We start from the raw sequence: 16,237 nt of genomic DNA, 5'->3' as shown, positions 1-16,237 counted from the left end.
ATTACATTGTTAGATGAACGGTACAATTAGAAAAATATATATAACATTTTCTAACAATATCAATTTCAATATATATAATTTGTATACAATATAAAACAATCCAATCCAATGTAAAGTATTTACATTTTTCTTTTCTTTCTTTCTTTCTTTTTTTTTTTAAAAAGAACCTTAAATCTAATCTCCTTTGCTTAGCCTTTTTCCTAACCCTTGACAACAACTTGTAACCAACCCCCCAATCAATGAAAATTATCCCAGACCCAAAACCCATTAAAAGACCAAAAAAACCAACCGCCCCACACACTTGACCTGACTGAGTTTAAGTCCCAGAGCCCACATGATGAAAGGAACCAATTCCCACAAGTTTTCCTCTGACCTCCAAATGCACGCGTGTGTGCACACACACACACACACACACACACACACACACACACACTATATACATATACATATATATATATATATATATATATATATATATATATATATAATACAGTACAGGAAGAAAAACTCAAAGTCCATTGTGGTAGTTTGAATGTAATTGGCCCCCATAATCGCACAGGGAGTGCCATTATTAGGAGGGGTGGCTTTGTTGGAGTGGGTATGGCCTTCTTGGAAGTGTGTCACTGTAGGGGCAGACTTTAAAGTTTTCTATGCTCAGGATAGTGTCTCAGTCAACTTCCGGTTGCCTGCAAGCTGTAGACACTTCGCTATTTCTCCAGCACCACGCCTGCCTGCATGCCGCCATTTTCCCCATCACGATGATAATTGACTGAACCTCTAAAACTGTGTGAGCCACCCCAATTAAATGTTGCCCTTTATAAGAGTTTTTATTCCTGTGGTCATGTTGTCTCTTCATAGCAATAGAAACCCCAAACTAAGACAAAAGTTGGTACCAGAAACTGGGATATTGTTGTAACAGGCCTGACTATGTTTTTGTTTGGAGTAATATGGACTTTGGGAGTTTGGGTTAGGAAAGCAGTAGAATGCTTTAAGCGCTACTTAATGGGCCATACCAGTAGGAACCTGGAAGACAGTGGTACTGAATGTGCCTGGATGAACTGTGGGGTTCAGAGAATTTTAGTGTGTTGCCTAGAGACCATTCTTGTGATGTTTTGGTGAAGAAAGTGCCTGCCTTTTGCCCTTGTCCAAAGAGTCTGCCTGAGGCTAAAGTGAAGCGTTTTGGATTCCGTTGGCAGAAAAGAATCTCAGAACAGCCTAGTATCGACTGTCGTATGGTTACTAGTGTTCATGCTTTGGAATTACAAGGAAAACTCACCACCCCACCATCCTATCCAACTTTTTGTAGTTTTCTTTTTTTCTTAACGTTCTTGGGATCAACTCAGGTCCTCATGCTTGCATAACAACCATTTTATGGGCAGAGCTATCTCCCCAAACCCGCTAGGTTTATTTTTGGTTTTGTTTGTTTATTTGTGTGTGTGGGGGGGGGGGGTGTTGCTGAAACAGGGTCTCTCTATATTGTCCTGGCTGTCATGGAACTCGCTATGCAGACCAGGCTAGCCTCGAACTCACAGAGCTCCTTCTCCCTCTGCCTCCCCAGTGCTGAGATTAAAGGCGTGCACCCCCATGCCCAGCTGTTCTGCTTCTTGAATCGGCCTCCGTCGCAGCACAGGCTAGCCTCAGACCCCTGCTTCTGCCTCCAGTACTGAAATTACAGGAACTTACGGATTTGTCATGGTACGTGTCTGTACTTTTGTTGTTTAATCTAGACAAACGGCTTACATTTCCAAAAGACCTTCAGCTGGAGCTACAACTGGCTTCTCTGTAATCAGTCGCCATTTGGCAGCGCCCTTCGGCCCCCCACCACTAGGTCCCTTCCGCAGTCCAAACGCACACCTCTCCTGCAGGGCCTGTCAAAGTCCCAAGGGGATGGGGCGGCACCGACCGACATTAGAGCCGCTACCCCAACACCGCACAAGTAGGAAGTCCTGGCCAGTCAAACCCTGCCTTCCAGAAGTCCCTTCCGTCCCTTCCTCCCCTGCTGTCCGTGTTCCCAGTACCGGTGTTTCCAGTACCGGCCTCTCCCGCTCGGCTGCCCAATACCGGAAGCCTGTAGTCAGCCAAGACGGAAGCTCGCCGGGAAAAGGCGGAGGGCGTGGCCTCCGGCCTACAGCGCCCGGCGACATCGCTTCCGGCGGCGGCGCGCAGGTGACGTACGTGAGCGCGCCGGGCCGCGTGCAGGCAGTTCGGCGGATGGAGGTCAGGGAGGGTGATCGCTGCACCAGTCTGGCGTCATGGAGAGGCTGGGTTGCTGAGCGTGGGTACCCGGGCCGGGAAGGGTGGCTGGGAAGGGCAGCAGTTAGCAAGGCCCAGCGGGGCTGTTGTGTCGGGGGAGGGCGGGCTGGAAAGGGGCTTTGGACTCCGTGACCCAAGGGCGCTGGCCGGTTGCAAATTCGGTTCCAGCCTGCTATTGCGCACGCGCCCCTCTGCCCGCGTTGGCCACGAGGCCTAGTCGGCTAGACTGCGTTCCCCGCAGTGACCCTTGGCGTCTCTACATTTTAGGTTTCAGGGTTGATCATTACTTCCACGTAGGTTCTATTTAAATTATTCTTGGGGTTGGGGATTTAGCTCAGTGGTAGAGCGCTTGCTAGAGCGCTTGCCTAGCAAGCGCAAGGCCCTGGGTTCGGTCCTCAGCTTTGGGGGGGAAAAATTATTCTTAGAGATGTCTTGAAAATTGATATTTGCCAGTGCTTCCTCACTGCCTGGGTTCAGCAAGTGGTGGATATTGGGACTGGGCAAATTTCCCCCTTCTGAGCCATATTTTATGTCCCCATAATTATGAGTTAAGCCAATCTTTTTTACAGCTGCAGTAATCTGTTCATGTGACAATAAAATGACCTTGTCATATACCCTATTCCCAGAAACAAAAAATTTTAAGGTGTTCACTGCTTTGGTTGAAGCAAGATCCAGTAATTTGTCTCACCTGGTTCCTATCTCACTTTAGGGAACAAGACTGGGCAGACTTGTTGAAAGAAACATGGATATGTAGCATATTCTCGAAGAAGGTAACGTTTTGCAGGACTTGAAAGAAAGGCGGTGTGTTTTGCCATGCCCTGTGATTAGCTTGGAAGGCAGTAGCAAGTCTTGCACTGTGGGATGAAAGTGCAAAGTGGAGCCTAGGGAAGGTGACTCTGGGTGGTGGTAGGGAGTTTCGCTTTTAAAAGTTTTCAGGTGTGACTCAGTTGGAACTCTTGCCTAGTTCAAGTAAAAGCAGGAGTGGTAGGACACCTGTAATGCTAACACTCGAGAGGCAGGAGGAACAGAAGTTCAAGGTCATCCTCAGCCATGTAAAATAATTGTGGTCAGCCTGCACTGTATGAGATTCTGTCTAAAAAAAGAAAAAATCCAATTTAAATTGCTTCTTTGTTTGTGTCTCTGTGTGAGCATGGACACACTTGCAGGTGCCCACAGAGACCCAGAGACAGACCACTTACTGAGAGTTCTGGGACCTGAATTTTGTTTACCTGGAAATAACAGAATGCTGTTAACTAACAAGCCATCTCTCCAGCCCCTGCAACACATCCCCCCCCCCCAAAAAAAGCCAAAAGTTAAGGGGGGTGGTGGCTTTTTTCCAGGTTGGTTAATGAGGCAGCCTGTCTGTATCTAACACCCATATCAGTAGTGCTCACTTGCTTTCCCAGAAGTGTCAGGAACATGAATTGTGTATCCTAGGTTTCTCAGAATCATTCTGACTTAGCATGTCCTGTCATGTTTCTTTAAGCCAAAAAAATTTTGATCCTGGATACCTTTGAAATTAAAAACAACCTAGCCCTGTACAAGACACACATGCCCAGATTTGCATCCAGGAAACATTGAGTGGGACCTGGGGCTCCGGATGGGTTTTGAAGTGCCCCTGGGACTGGCACCTCCCAGGCCGGAATGCTGAGCTGTGGTGTCCCACCGCTTTCTGTACTGAAGCAAGCTCAGGACTTTGGCTTCGGAACAGTGCCGTTTCATATGTAATGGGTGTGGAGAACAGGAAAAGACTGAGGCCAGTTGTATAGGATAGCTGTGTCTTGTCATTGTCATGGTCCTCTAAGTTTATTTAACAGTCCCCTCTCTTTTCAGGACTTTGGAATCTCTTGCTAGGAGTCTTACCTCCCTCCCTCTCCTGACGCCCGCTATCATGGCAGTTCGCCTGATGAAGCAATGCACGTGCCTGTTGAGAGAAGCTACCCGCCTGGTCCCTACCATTGCTCCAGTTGCCCGACTGAGACTTGCTGGGGTGGCCTGTAAGACTCTGACCTCCTCAGTCAGCTCCCCCTCCTCAGGTTCCTTGACGGAGCTGTTGGGAAAAGAGCAAGTGTTTACCCCCTACCCAGAGCACCAGGAGGTGGACTACCTCATCGAGAAAGCCACCAGGCCAGAGGAGCTGCTAGAACTGCTAGGTGGGGATCATCACCTGCACCACAATCATGCAGCCCTCATTCTCATCCGGCTGTCTTACCTGCTGTCCGAGAAGCCAAAGGAAAAGGCCTTGCTTGTAGAGGATGCTCGCTTTCAGCAGCTTGTCAGCCAGGTCAACAGTCAGGTGAGCGCTAACATGTTGCCTGGGGATGTAGGTGAGGGGAAAGTGTAGTAGTCCCCCTCTTTTTCTCTTGAGGTCTTTGGAATCCTTGCAAGGAGGCTTATCTCCCTCCCTCACCACTAGCACTAATTGTAGACAGGGCTCCTGGCATTTCTTATTCTAGAATTCAAAGAACTTTCCTATGCATTTTGTTTATCCTCCCAGGAGCCTGTTAGGTAAATGTTTGAGTCTGAGACAGGCAATCTGGTGCCTGGTATCAGAAGTACAGAAGATGAGCCTGGTTCTTTTCAGTTCCTTTGGGGCTTTCTCCTCAACAGCAGAGCTTTAGCTTACATTTCTGCTCCCACCCCTCAGTGTCTGATGCCCATTGACACGACCCTTGATGTCAGGAGATGCAGGGTGACTAATGGAAGGTCCCTGAACCTAGGGCTATTTTCTAGTCACATTCAGAGCCTCAGAGGATGAACAGGTGGAAAAGATAAGGCCTGTTTGCAGCAGCTCTCCACTCCAGCCAGTTTGTGCCCCAGTGAGGAAAGACTCCTTCACACAGCTGTTTCCCGGAGTCCATCAGCTAAAAGGAAGTACAGCCTGCCCTAGCTAAACTGCCCTTCACTCCCTAGTCTCAGTGTGATAAAGAAGGGTTGGGCCAAGTGCTTTAAAAGCTTGGGGTTTTTAAACCACTATAATAAGATGTGGCCTTTGTTTTGTTTTGTTCGAGACAGGGTTTCTCTGTGTAGCCTTGGCTGTCCTGGAACTCTCTCTCTGTAGACCAGGCTGGCCTCGAACTTAGGTAGTATAGGAAGAACTCTTTCTTATACTCTTGTAGTTAAGCATGTTACTTTGCTTGCACTGTGTGTATTCACATCAGATTCAGGTGTTTCTTCCTGAGTATATAGTGCATAAATAAACTTAATAAGCCTTTTAGTCTGTGGAGTTTCAATTCCAGTTGTGTTTGTTTGGTTTAAGTCTTAAGATACAAGACTCAGTGTTGGAAGAGATTAGTAAGACAGAAACACTGGACGCAAGGGGTTGTGTGGTTTGAAGCAGTTGTTTTGGTTGTGTGTGTATGACATGCATGTGGAACTGAGAGTACACCTTACGGGTCAGTTCTTCCTTCAGGCGTAGTTTCAGGCACTTTACCCTCTGAATTACTCCCCGGCCCTGAGACCAAGTCTTCCCACTGTCAGTGATGGGTTTGCTGCTGTCCAGGTTTGGAAACTGCACCTCTAGACCTGCCTGCCTGCCTGCCTGCCTGCCAATGCAGAGATGTCCTGGGAAGACCCTCCGTGTGTCCACATATCTGAGTAGTCTTTCTTGGTGCCTGGCATCTCTCCATGCCCCCCAGGGCACCAACGTCCTTGGAGGCTCTCACTACCCCCACTGTGTGTGTATGAAGGTAGTTTCCCAGGAGGCTGCAGAGGTGCAGACAGCCAGACCGCACAGGGCTAGGCTAACAGCAATGCCTGCCCTGCCTCCCCAGCCCTTCAGGTTGCAGCTCCTCCATTCCCAGCTCATCTCCCTCTGTGTGCTTGCTTTCCATTCCCCTTGGAGAGGCGATGTCGGGTGCAGAGAGACACAAGTAGTGACAGCCGTTAGCATCACACCATTTTTGTCTTCCCTGATGGGGGGCTCCCCCGTAGCTCTAAGACCAGAGTCACTGCGTGCACAGAAGAGTCAGCTTCTTCAGAAAAGAGGCAGTGGTGGCAGTGGGAGAGCAGGATCTGGACCCAGCTGTTCCTGAGACTTGGGGACAGCTCCATGTCACCAGAAAGAAAAGTGGAATGGTTGGAGCTTCTCGGATTCAAAATAATGATGATTTTTCTGAAGAAAAACCAGGTTTTTTATACCTAAAAATGTGTCATTGTGAGCAAAAATAGTAAGTCTGTAATAAGACTGGCCATAGACAGCTAGTGCTGGTGGAGGTAAGGCCCTTGGGCCCATGTCCTCTGACCTGTGTTCGTATCTGCTGTGCTAGCAGCTCAAGGATGCACAGCACGTGGCTGTGCCAGGACCCAGTACTAGGGACTGGTCTGTTGGGAGTCTGTATCAAGGAACCTCTCTGGACACTTAGAGCTCTGTCTTTCCATGGCACACTACCTAGGCCGCCTCTATTAGAGGCACTAGGTTCTTTGGAGGCTCCAGGAGCAGGCTCAGGAAACGAGTCCCCTGAGGCTGGGGTGGGAGTAGCTGCTCAGAATAGTGGGGTTAAATACCTTTGGAACTGGCTTCATATTGTCTTCGTCCTTTTCTGCGCAGATAACTTCGATCTGGCACGGGACCCTTGTGAAGCTGCTGCGGAGCCTGTACACACTAGTGCTTCCTCAGACCTCCAAGGAGCTGCAGTCGGTGGAGCAGGAAGTGCGCTGGCGTCTGCGGAGACTCAAGTACAAGCACTTGGTCTACCTGGCTGAGACCTGTGCCTCCTTCATGCGGGAGCAGCACTCCCAGGAGCTTCTGGCGGAACTGCTGCTGCACCTGGAGCGGCGCTGGACCGAGATCAGTGACAGCCGCACAGTGGTGACCGTGATGGTGAAGGCAGGACACCTCTCAGAGTCACTGATGAACCGCCTGGAAGACAAGGTATGGGGCTGAGAACAGGCCTTCTGGGACTTTGGGCCTGTTCCGTGGGTGACAGTCTTCTGCAGAAAGGGGGTTGGAGCCCTGGAAGCCTCTGTCTAGTCTCAGGCATCACCCGGGAAGGGCTCTCACCACATAAATCCAACACCTAACCAAATGATCATAAGAAGTGGGTGTGGTAGGCGACTCCTGATGTTACTAGAACCCATGAGTCCTGGTTAGGCCTGAGCTGTCCCATGCACAGTTCAGCTTCTAGATAAAACTCCTAGAGGTGGTTCTGTCCGCTGCCCCTTCCGTGTTGCTATCTCTGCAGCCAAGTCAAATTCAGTTCCCGTCTTCTCATGATGGGAGCTGGCCCAGATGGCTGCCACAGCAAACTGCTGCTCATGGGCCCTGGGTCCCCTGCCCTGGGACCTAGGGATAAATTTGGCTGCAGACATTGCACTTCAGGCCCAGGAGTCCCTGGGGCAGGCGAAAAGGCTGATTCTGTGCAGCCGGGCCTGTGTTGAGTCAGCTCAGGCCCAGTTGCTATCTCACAGGGGCTGCACTGGATGGGACCCCTGCCCCCAGCCGTCCCAGCCACCTCAGCTGATCCCTGCGCGGCTGTGGTTGACAGTGCCTGGAGCTGGTGGAGCAGTTTGGCCCTGAGGAGCTGCGGAAGGTGCTTGTGACACTGGCGGCACAGAGCCGGCGGTCGGTGCCCCTGCTGCGGGCCATCTCCTACCACCTGGTACAGAAGCCCTTCCCGCTGACGAAAGGCGTGCTGCTGGACCTGGCCTATGCCTACGGTGAGAAGAGGGGGCCTGGCCGTGGACCCCTGCAGCCTTGTCAAATTCAGTGCCTGTCCTAATGATGGCGAGCACTGGCCCAGAAGGCTGCCATAGAAACTGTGACTCCTGACCCCTGTTCCCTTGCTTGGTTCTGGGATAAATTTAGTCACAGACACCAAGGCCCCTAGATGTCAAGTCTGAGATGGGGGAGGGCAGTGGGTACGGGGCACAGACCTCCCCGACAACGAATCTCTGGTGTCTGCTCCATCCCAAAGGTAAACTCAATTTCCACCAAACCCAAGTGTCCCAGCGCCTAGCTGCTGACCTCCTGCCCTTCATTCCCAGCATGACACTTGGCGAGGTGGCCCGTTGCGCCAAGTCCTTTGCCTTCCTCAAGTGGCTCAACCTGCCCTTGTTTGAAGCCTTTACTCAGGTGAGTTAGGACCAGTTCTGGGGCTCTGTGTGGAGGCTCTGCAGGCCTCAGTTGGAAACCGCAGCTTTGATTATGGAAGCAAAGCCAAGCTGAAAATAACTCCTTTGGGGTTGTAAATACAGACTTTCTTACTTTGATTTGGAAAGCGATGTCTAATAGTGGGGCGGGGGGGGGGGGGGGGGGGGAGACAAACACACATCCAAGCAAGGGACTGTTTTGTTCCTGAATGTCCTATTTCCCTTCATCTTGGGGCAGTTCTGGGGGAGGTTGACAACTTTGTCTCCCGGCTCCTGCCCACTCCATGGAATTACATGAAACACGGTGCCTGTGTGCACTTGTCCCTAGAGCTGTCAGTGTCTAAATCAGCTGTCAGGGAGTGGGTGAATAGTCTGGGCTCCCAAGAGGGGGGCAGCTGCTGTCAGGACACTCACCTTGTCACTCTGATGGCCTAGCACCTCCTGAGCAGGGCCCAGGATGTCCCCCTGTCCCACCTGTGCAGCATTCTTCTCGCCTTCGCCCGTCTGAACTTTCATCCTGAACAAGAGGATCAGTTCTTCAACTTGGTATGGACCACTTCCCTCACCCACTAACTTCTGGCTCAAGCCACTGTCCAGAAGTGGCAGGAGTGGGGGGTGGGGGTGGGCATCCCAGAGACCATTGGAGAGCAGGCAGACTGTCGGGGCAACAGCAGTATAACCACCTAAGTGCCCTGGCCAAAAATCCTTCCTTTATCACAGTGCCCACTTGGGAGCATCTCAAGGGCTTGGGTCCCTGCTGGTGGGCAGGATGTGAATAAACCTAGCTAAAGAGCACCAGGATACTGGACTCCCAGCACAAAGAAGGTCCCTTGAATATGAGCCTGGGGTTGGTGCAAGCCTTACCCAGTCAGGATGTTGGTCTTGCTCTCCAGTAACTGCCTCTGGCTCCAGGAGGACAGGTCCAGCAAGGGTTGGCTGCAGACTTTCCTGGGACGGTGCAGTCCCGCAGTCCCTGGGCTGAGCCTGTGCTCTCCTCGCCCAGGTACATGACAAGCTGGACTCCATGCTGGGGAGCCTGGAGCCAGCCCTGCAGGTGGACCTAGTGTGGGCGCTGTGTGTGCTGCAGCAGGTTCGAGAAGCAGAGCTGCAAACAGTTCTCCATCCTGGACTTCACCAACAATTCCTAGGTGAGGATTCTGCCCTGCACACCGCATAAGCATGCACACTCTACTGTGGCATGGAAGCTTTCTGATCTACCAGCCAGGGAAGAAACTGGGGCAGAGACAGGAGAAGGCCAGAGCATCCAAAGCACACCCCCATGACTCTTCAACAACTCCCTGAAGTTGGCCTACAGATCTTCACTTTGGAGCCCCAGCCCAAATACCTTCCCATGTAGTCTCTTGTGATCCCCATTTCTGGACCTGCTGCTGGATGTCAGCCTACCCTTTCTCTCATCCCTCAGGGAGCAAGTCTCCAAAGGAGCAGAGCACCTTCCAGAAGTTGGTCCACATCAACACCACTGCCCTGCTGGAGCACCCTGACTATAAAGGTCCTTTCCTGCCAGCCTCAGCTGTAGCCCTCAGCCCCTCGTCCTCTAGCAAGAAGATGACCCCGCTCCAGAAGGAGCTGCAGGAGACACTGAGGACACTGCTGGGGAGCCCTGACCAGGGCAGCCTGGAGGTGGTCACCCAGTATGGCTGGGTGCTGGGTAAGGGTTCCCTTCTGCTAGGAAAGGGTCTAAAGCTGACAGGCCCACTGTAAAGACCCTGCATGGCTCAGCAAGGACCCAGAGAGCTGCAGGCACCCAGTGCTTATTTGTATGTTCACTGTGGGGTCTCTAAGGCATCACTGCAGGTCCTCATCCATCCCCCTCCTCCGTCCTCCCCCAGATGCAGAGGTGCTCCTGGATGCCGATGGCCACTTTCTGCCCCTGAGGGATTTTGTTGCTCCTCACCTTGCCCAGCCAGTTGGGAACCAGCCATTGCCCCCAGGAGCCAAAAGGTAGGTGGCCAGGGATCTCTGGTCATGGCCCTGGGAAGGGATACAGCGGTTACTGCTGTTCTTGAATGTCTTTTAACTCCTCTGTCTTAATCTGAGTGCATGCCTTGTAAGCACCCTTGCCTCCTGCTAGGATCGCTTTCCTGCGCTGGGAGTTCCCTAACTTCAACAGCCGAAGCAAGGACTTGTTGGGCCGTTTTGTCCTGGCCCGTCGACATGTGCTGGCTGCAGGCTTCCTGGTAGTAGATGTGAGTACCTTTTAGGCAAGGGACCACTGCAGAGGGAGAAGCCCATACTTATTTAAAGACTAGAAGGATATAGACAGGTGCCCAGCTCTGAACCCTAAGCCAGGTACCTCTCCCCCACACCACCACACAGAGGCTTAGCTTGCCTCCTGTGGACACACCGAGAGTGCAGCCCAGCCCCAGGAACTGTTGCTCTGCCTGTGGAGCTAGGGCTGAGATCAGTAACCTGCTGCTGCTGTGTGCCCGTTTGGAGCCGTAACACAGGAAAACCTCGGCGCTCAGATCACATGGGAAGTGCTGACTTTCCTGCAGAGAGAGTTCAGAGCTTTCGGGGCTGCATGAGTTTCTGTCACATCATCTTCAGAAGCCCTGCTGGGACCTGTCTGGTTTGCAATCTCTTTGCCCCTGCCAGAGCCAGGACTCTCCATGTGCATAGGCTCTGTGCTCTTCCTGAGGACAAGGGCTGGGTATTTAAGTCCGTCAGTCGCTGGACTGTCAGTGGGAAGGACTCCACAGCCCATGAGATCTGTCTCTACCACCTCCTTCCAGGTCCCATATTATGAATGGCTGGATCTCAAGTCTGAATGGCAGAAAGGCGCCTACCTCAAGGACAAGATACGAAAAGCAGTGGCTGAGGAGCTCGCCAAATGACCTTTCCCATCAGTTCAAGCTGCATCCCAGAGACCTGACTGCTCAGTGGCCCAGCAGAGTGCTAGGCAAGCCAGAGTTGTCACCCTCAAGGATGAACCGTCACTATAGGACCTTGGGCAGCAGCTCCAAAGGACAGGTGGTCCTAATAAATCTTTGGTTTGGTGGATGCCAGGTATCCTCCTAGGCTCTGTTTATCTCCTCTGTGCCCCGCCCCCCTCCGTTTTGTACACACGGACCCTGTCCTGTCTCCTTCCTAGCTCTCCAGGATTGTACCCAGTGCGCTGTCCTCCCCCAACTCTCCGATAGTGCCTGTGTGGTGCAGCGAAGCAGAGGAGGGCTGGCTTGAGACAGGAAGCCTGGATGTAAATGGGAGGATCCAAGACACCCGATTCTAGGAAACTGACTAGACTTGGAGTGGACAGCAGAGTTCTAGTTATGATCCTGAGAGGTTCCCTCCCGTGTCCATGTGACTAGAGACTATCTAACGGTAACATTTGGAAGGCCTTGGTCCTGGGAAAGAAAAGTCCACTTGACTGATGTCCCTCTCATAACTACCTTAACCACAGCCAACTCAGAAACCACCAATTCAAGATGGAGGCCTGAGCCCTTGCTGCTGTGAATAGCAACAGGGTGCAACCTTTGCAAGAGACGCCCGTAGACAAAGCTTGCCCAAAGGGGAGGCGTAAGACAAAGGAGGTTCTTGCCTACTCTGTACATTGCCCCCAAGCACCAGCCTGAGCCCTGTGTGCGGCTTAGCACTTCTGCTGGCCTGGACAAGCCTGCTGGTTGTCACAGAGGTGCAGGGGAAACAGAAAAGTGGCTGCAACTGGCTGGAGGGCAGGAACAGCTGTCACAGCTTGTCTGAGTTGAGGGGAGGCAGGCAGAGAGGGCTGACAAGGCAGCTGGGGTGGCCTGTTGGTGTGTGAGGAAATAAAGATTTGTGCTGCTCACCACATGGGCCACTGGCTTTTTTTTTTCCGCTGACTGGGGGTCACCATTCAGTTAATAGTCAGTACTCACACTGACATACATGCAGGCGAGCCCTAATGTACATAAAAATAAATATTTATTTTAATTTGTATAGCTCTACGTCCACGTGTGTGCGTATGTGCATGAGTGAAGGTGCCTGTGGAGACCAGAGGCCTCAAATCCCCTCGACTTGGTGTGATGCTGAGAACTAAACTCGGCTGCTCTGGAAGAGCAGCAGGTGCTCTGGACTGCTGAGCTCTGCAGCCGCTGCTGTCTTAGCAGCTCTTACAGTTACCTTGTGATGAGGGTTTACGTTGCGTTTCCCTGGTTACTGGTAATCTTTTTGTCTTGGGTAAAATTGATTGGGTAAAAAGCATTTACCAGCTGTCTGCTTCCTTCAGTGTCCCGGTTCTTGGTGTGCTCTGGTGGTAGAGTGTTGGGCAGTTTGCGGTGCTGGGGATCAAACCCAGCCTCTGTGTGCTAGGTTAGGTAAGTGCTCTGCTGCTGAGCTACACTTCCAGCCTCGGTTTGTTTATGGATTCCAGGTCTTAGTCCTTCGTGGGCTGTGCAGTTTGCAAATATTTCCTCCCAATCAATAGTTTGTGGTTTTGTAGTCCTTTTAACTGGGCTCTTGACAGAGCATAGAATTCCCATTAGGTTAGTTACTCATTAATCACTTTGATAGGTTGTACTTCAGTGTCAGGTCTTAAGAACTGTGCCTGGGGGCTAGAGAGGTGGCTCAGGTGTTAGAGCACAGGCCACTCTTCCAAAGGGCCCGGGTTCAATTCCCAGCCCCCACATGGCAGTTCACAAGTGTCTGTAACTCCAGTTCTAGGGGATCTAATACCCTCACACTGACATACATGCAGACGAACCCTAATGTACATAAAAAATAAAATTTTTTTTTTAAAAAGAATTGTGCCTAGCCTAAGAGTCCTGAAATTCTTTTCCTAAAAGTGTTGACAATTTTGTCTTTGATCCATTTTGAGGCAAGGATCATCTTCAGTGGAGGAACTCTGGCCCCAGCTTTGTGCACCTGTGTTCATATGCACTTGAACATGCAGGCCAGAGACCAGCCTAGGTGGTGCTCCTCAGGCACTGTCCACTTTTTTGTTTGCTGTTTGTTTTCCAGGTTTTGTTGTTTTGTGGGGTTTTGCTTGTTGTTGGTTTTGGTTTTTGAGACAGTTTTTCTGTGTAGCCTTGGCTGTCCTGGAACTTACTCTAAAGCAGGCTGGCCTCAAATTCAGAGGTTCATCTGCCCCTGCCTTCCAAGTGCCAAGTGCTAGGATTAAAGATGAGAGGCACCACCATCCAGCTTTATTTTTTGTTTATTTTCTCTCTGGTCTGGATCTTGCCAGGTAGGCTTGGCTGGCTGGCCGGGAAGCCCTGGGGTCCTTCTGCCTCTGCCTTGTTGCACCTGGAAACAAGCATGCACTCAGGTGTCAGACTCTGGTCCTCAAGCAAGGCAGCAATCATCCTATCTCCCCAGTCTTTGCACTTGTGTAACTTAAAATGAATGTTTGGGGGCGTGGCCTCAAGGTGTCCAGGTGCTCCAGAATCCTGTTGAGAAGCACTCTTCCCCTGTTGATTTTGTATATGTACTTCTGCAGAAAGTTTGCAAAGTTGTAAGTTTTTGTGCTATTGATAAGCTCTGTCCGTGTGGCAGTGTTACATATTCAAAACTACCAGGGCTCTAAAATAGCTATAGGTCAAGCATGATGCGTTATACCCGGCACTTAAGGGGCTGAAGCAGGAGGATTGCAAGTCTGAACTAGGCTGAGTTATCTCTTTGCCTTAAGTAGCCAAGAATAGTGGCTCACAACTTTAATCTCAGCACTTGGGAAGCAGAAGTAGATGAATTTTTGTGAGTTCAAGGCCAACCTAGTTTACAGAGTTGACTTCCAGGACAGCCAGAACTATATAATGATCTGTCTCGAAAACAATGAGTCCTATTTAAGATGGCTTCAGTTGTAGTTCCTTTGTCTTTCCACCAAGTTTTTAGTAAGTTTGCATCTACAAAAGCATGGGATTTTAGTAGAAATTACATGAAGTCTATGGAACAGTCTGAAGAAACACATCATTACTGTGCTGAATTATACAATCAACAAACATGACTTATTTTTGTAGGTCTTTGATAGCTTTCATCACTGTTTTGTAGTTTTTCTTTAGTGTATGGCCAAGGGCTTAGAATGATTGATACGAATGGCACTGTGCTAGTCAATTTGGGGGCAGGGGATGTTGGAGAGAGGGAATCAAGACGGGGTCTCACTGTCTAGCTCTGTCAGTCCTGGAACTTGCTATGTAAACCAGGCTGGCCTGGAACTCACAAGAGATCCACCTGCCTCCGTAGTGCTGGGACTAAAGGTGTGCACTGCTACACCAGGCCTATTTGCTTTTTAAGATTTAGTTATATATATGTGCGTGTCTCCCTTGAGTTCGTGCAGGTGTGCCTGATCTAGAGCTGGAGTTAGAGGCAGGGATGGGCTCTGACATGGATGCTGGGAACCAAACAGCCTCTGAAAGAGCAGCCCTGTGTTATTTGTTCTGTCTGTCAGGTGTAGAAACCCTGGACTGTCACATCTGTGCTCTCTTGTTAGTCTCATGCACTTGTTTATTTGTATCTGGTGGAAGCTGGCCTTGAACTTCTGATCCTGATCTTCCTGCTACCTCCTCCCAACAGAACCATTGATGGGTTTATTAGATTGATTTACAGGCTAGGTAGTCAACAGCAGATGAATTAGATTGACATACAGGCTAGGTAGTCAACAGTGGGTGGATTAGATTGATGTACAGGCTAGGTGTCAACAGTGGATGGATTAGATTGACATACAGGCTGGGTGTCAACAGTGGATGGATTAGATTGATTACAGGCTGGGTGTCAACAGTGGATGGATTAGATTGATTACAGGCTGGGTGTCAACAGTGGATGGATTAGATTAATGTACAGGCTAGGTGTCAACAGTGGATGGATTAGATTGATTTACAGGCTGGGTGTCAACAGTGGATGGATTAGATTAATGTACAGGCTGGGTGTCAACAGTGGATGGATTAGATTGATTTACAGGCTGGGTGTCAACAGTGGATGGATTAGATTGATGTACAGGCTGGGTGTCAACAGTGGATGAATTAGATTGATGTACAGGCTGGGTGTCAACAGCGGATGGATTAGATTGATGTACAGGCTAGGTGTCAACAGTGGATGGATTAGATTGACTTACAGGCTAGGTGTCAACAGTGGATGGATTAGATTGACGTACAGGCTGGGTAGTCAACAGTGGATGGATTAGATTGACTACAGGCTGGGTGTCAACAGTGGATAGATTAGATTGACGTACAGGCTGGGTAGTCAACGGTAGCTGCTTAACACACAAGGCTGGCTTGGAGTCATCTCAGTCTGGTGCTCAAGATCTGGAGAGTTCCTGGAGAGACACTTGTCTTCAGTCCAGTTTGGAAGGCTGAAGATGCTGAGTTCCGGCGTTAGTGAATGGCGGTGGCGGCAGCAGTGACAGCAAGGTGCAGATGCTGACAGACAGAAGCGCTGCTTTCCCTCTGGCTAGTGTGGGTACATCTGCCCCTTCCGTGGCTGCTGTTTGGTCTTTGGCATCTGGTGTCTGGTGAGCCACCATGCAGGACACAGGTCTTCGTGAACATGGGGCTAGGGACTTGTCACCCTTGGAGAATTTCCTCAGGTTTTCTAGGTATGGTTAATGATGGTGAAGGCACAGATAGTTGATTTGTGAATGACTCGGCTCTTGAGAGCTTGGCTGTCAAGACACCTACCACTTTAGCTGTGCACAGTTGGGGCAGCTCAGTCTTTTAAGTTCTCTGGCTGTTTCGACAGTTTCTTCCTCCTTACCACAAAGGTCTCAAGTCTAAAACTTAGCTGTGGCTACCTAGTTTTTTACTTTATTATGGTAACTGAGCATGGGTGTGCCGTGGTGAACACACAGAAGTAAGCTAGAGGACAGTTTGTCCAAGTTTCTATGTGACCAAACTTAGGCCCCCAGTTTACGCAGCAAGCACACTTGCCCACTGTGCCATCCTGCTGGCCCACCTCAAACTCCTATACA

The 16,237-nt window shown here is 50.4% G+C and overlaps 1 protein-coding gene and 2 non-coding genes across 5 annotated transcripts; all 3 read left to right on the top strand.

Moving 5' to 3' along the window:
- Positions 1-2,161: 2,161 nt before the first annotated feature.
- Tbrg4 (transforming growth factor beta regulator 4) lies at positions 2,162-12,148 on the top strand. Of its 3 annotated transcripts, none has more exons than XM_052734480.1 (12): positions 2,162-2,275; positions 2,963-3,023; positions 4,087-4,549; positions 6,803-7,126; positions 7,740-7,911; positions 8,169-8,326; positions 8,779-8,889; positions 9,347-9,491; positions 9,767-10,012; positions 10,194-10,305; positions 10,436-10,550; positions 11,097-12,148. In XM_052734480.1, the coding sequence occupies exons 3-12, from the start codon at positions 4,145-4,147 to the stop codon at positions 11,196-11,198; spliced, it is 1,890 nt and encodes a 629-aa protein (XP_052590440.1). In that variant the 5' UTR covers positions 2,162-2,275; positions 2,963-3,023; positions 4,087-4,144; the 3' UTR covers positions 11,199-12,148. The 3 variants fall into 3 exon arrangements, with proteins under 3 accessions (XP_052590440.1, XP_052590442.1, XP_052590441.1); XM_052734481.1 differs by having other exon boundaries at positions 2,199-2,217; XM_052734482.1 differs by lacking the exon at positions 2,963-3,023 and having other exon boundaries at positions 2,185-2,275.
- On the top strand, positions 7,432-7,565 carry LOC128109182 (small nucleolar RNA SNORA5). Its single transcript, XR_008217721.1, has one exon. It is a non-coding gene; the product is annotated as a small nucleolar RNA SNORA5 (small nucleolar RNA).
- On the top strand, positions 7,942-8,071 carry LOC128109183 (small nucleolar RNA SNORA5). The gene has a single exon (XR_008217722.1). It is a non-coding gene; the product is annotated as a small nucleolar RNA SNORA5 (small nucleolar RNA).
- Positions 12,149-16,237: the final 4,089 nt, after the last annotated feature.

This window comes from Peromyscus californicus, unplaced genomic scaffold, assembly GCF_007827085.1.
Source record: "Peromyscus californicus insignis strain IS unplaced genomic scaffold, ASM782708v3 Scaffold_13__1_contigs__length_99412109, whole genome shotgun sequence".
Lineage (NCBI taxonomy): Eukaryota > Metazoa > Chordata > Mammalia > Rodentia > Cricetidae > Peromyscus > Peromyscus californicus.
The sequence above is the reverse complement of the archived record's forward strand: the minus strand, read 5'-3'. Positions and strand labels throughout refer to the sequence as shown.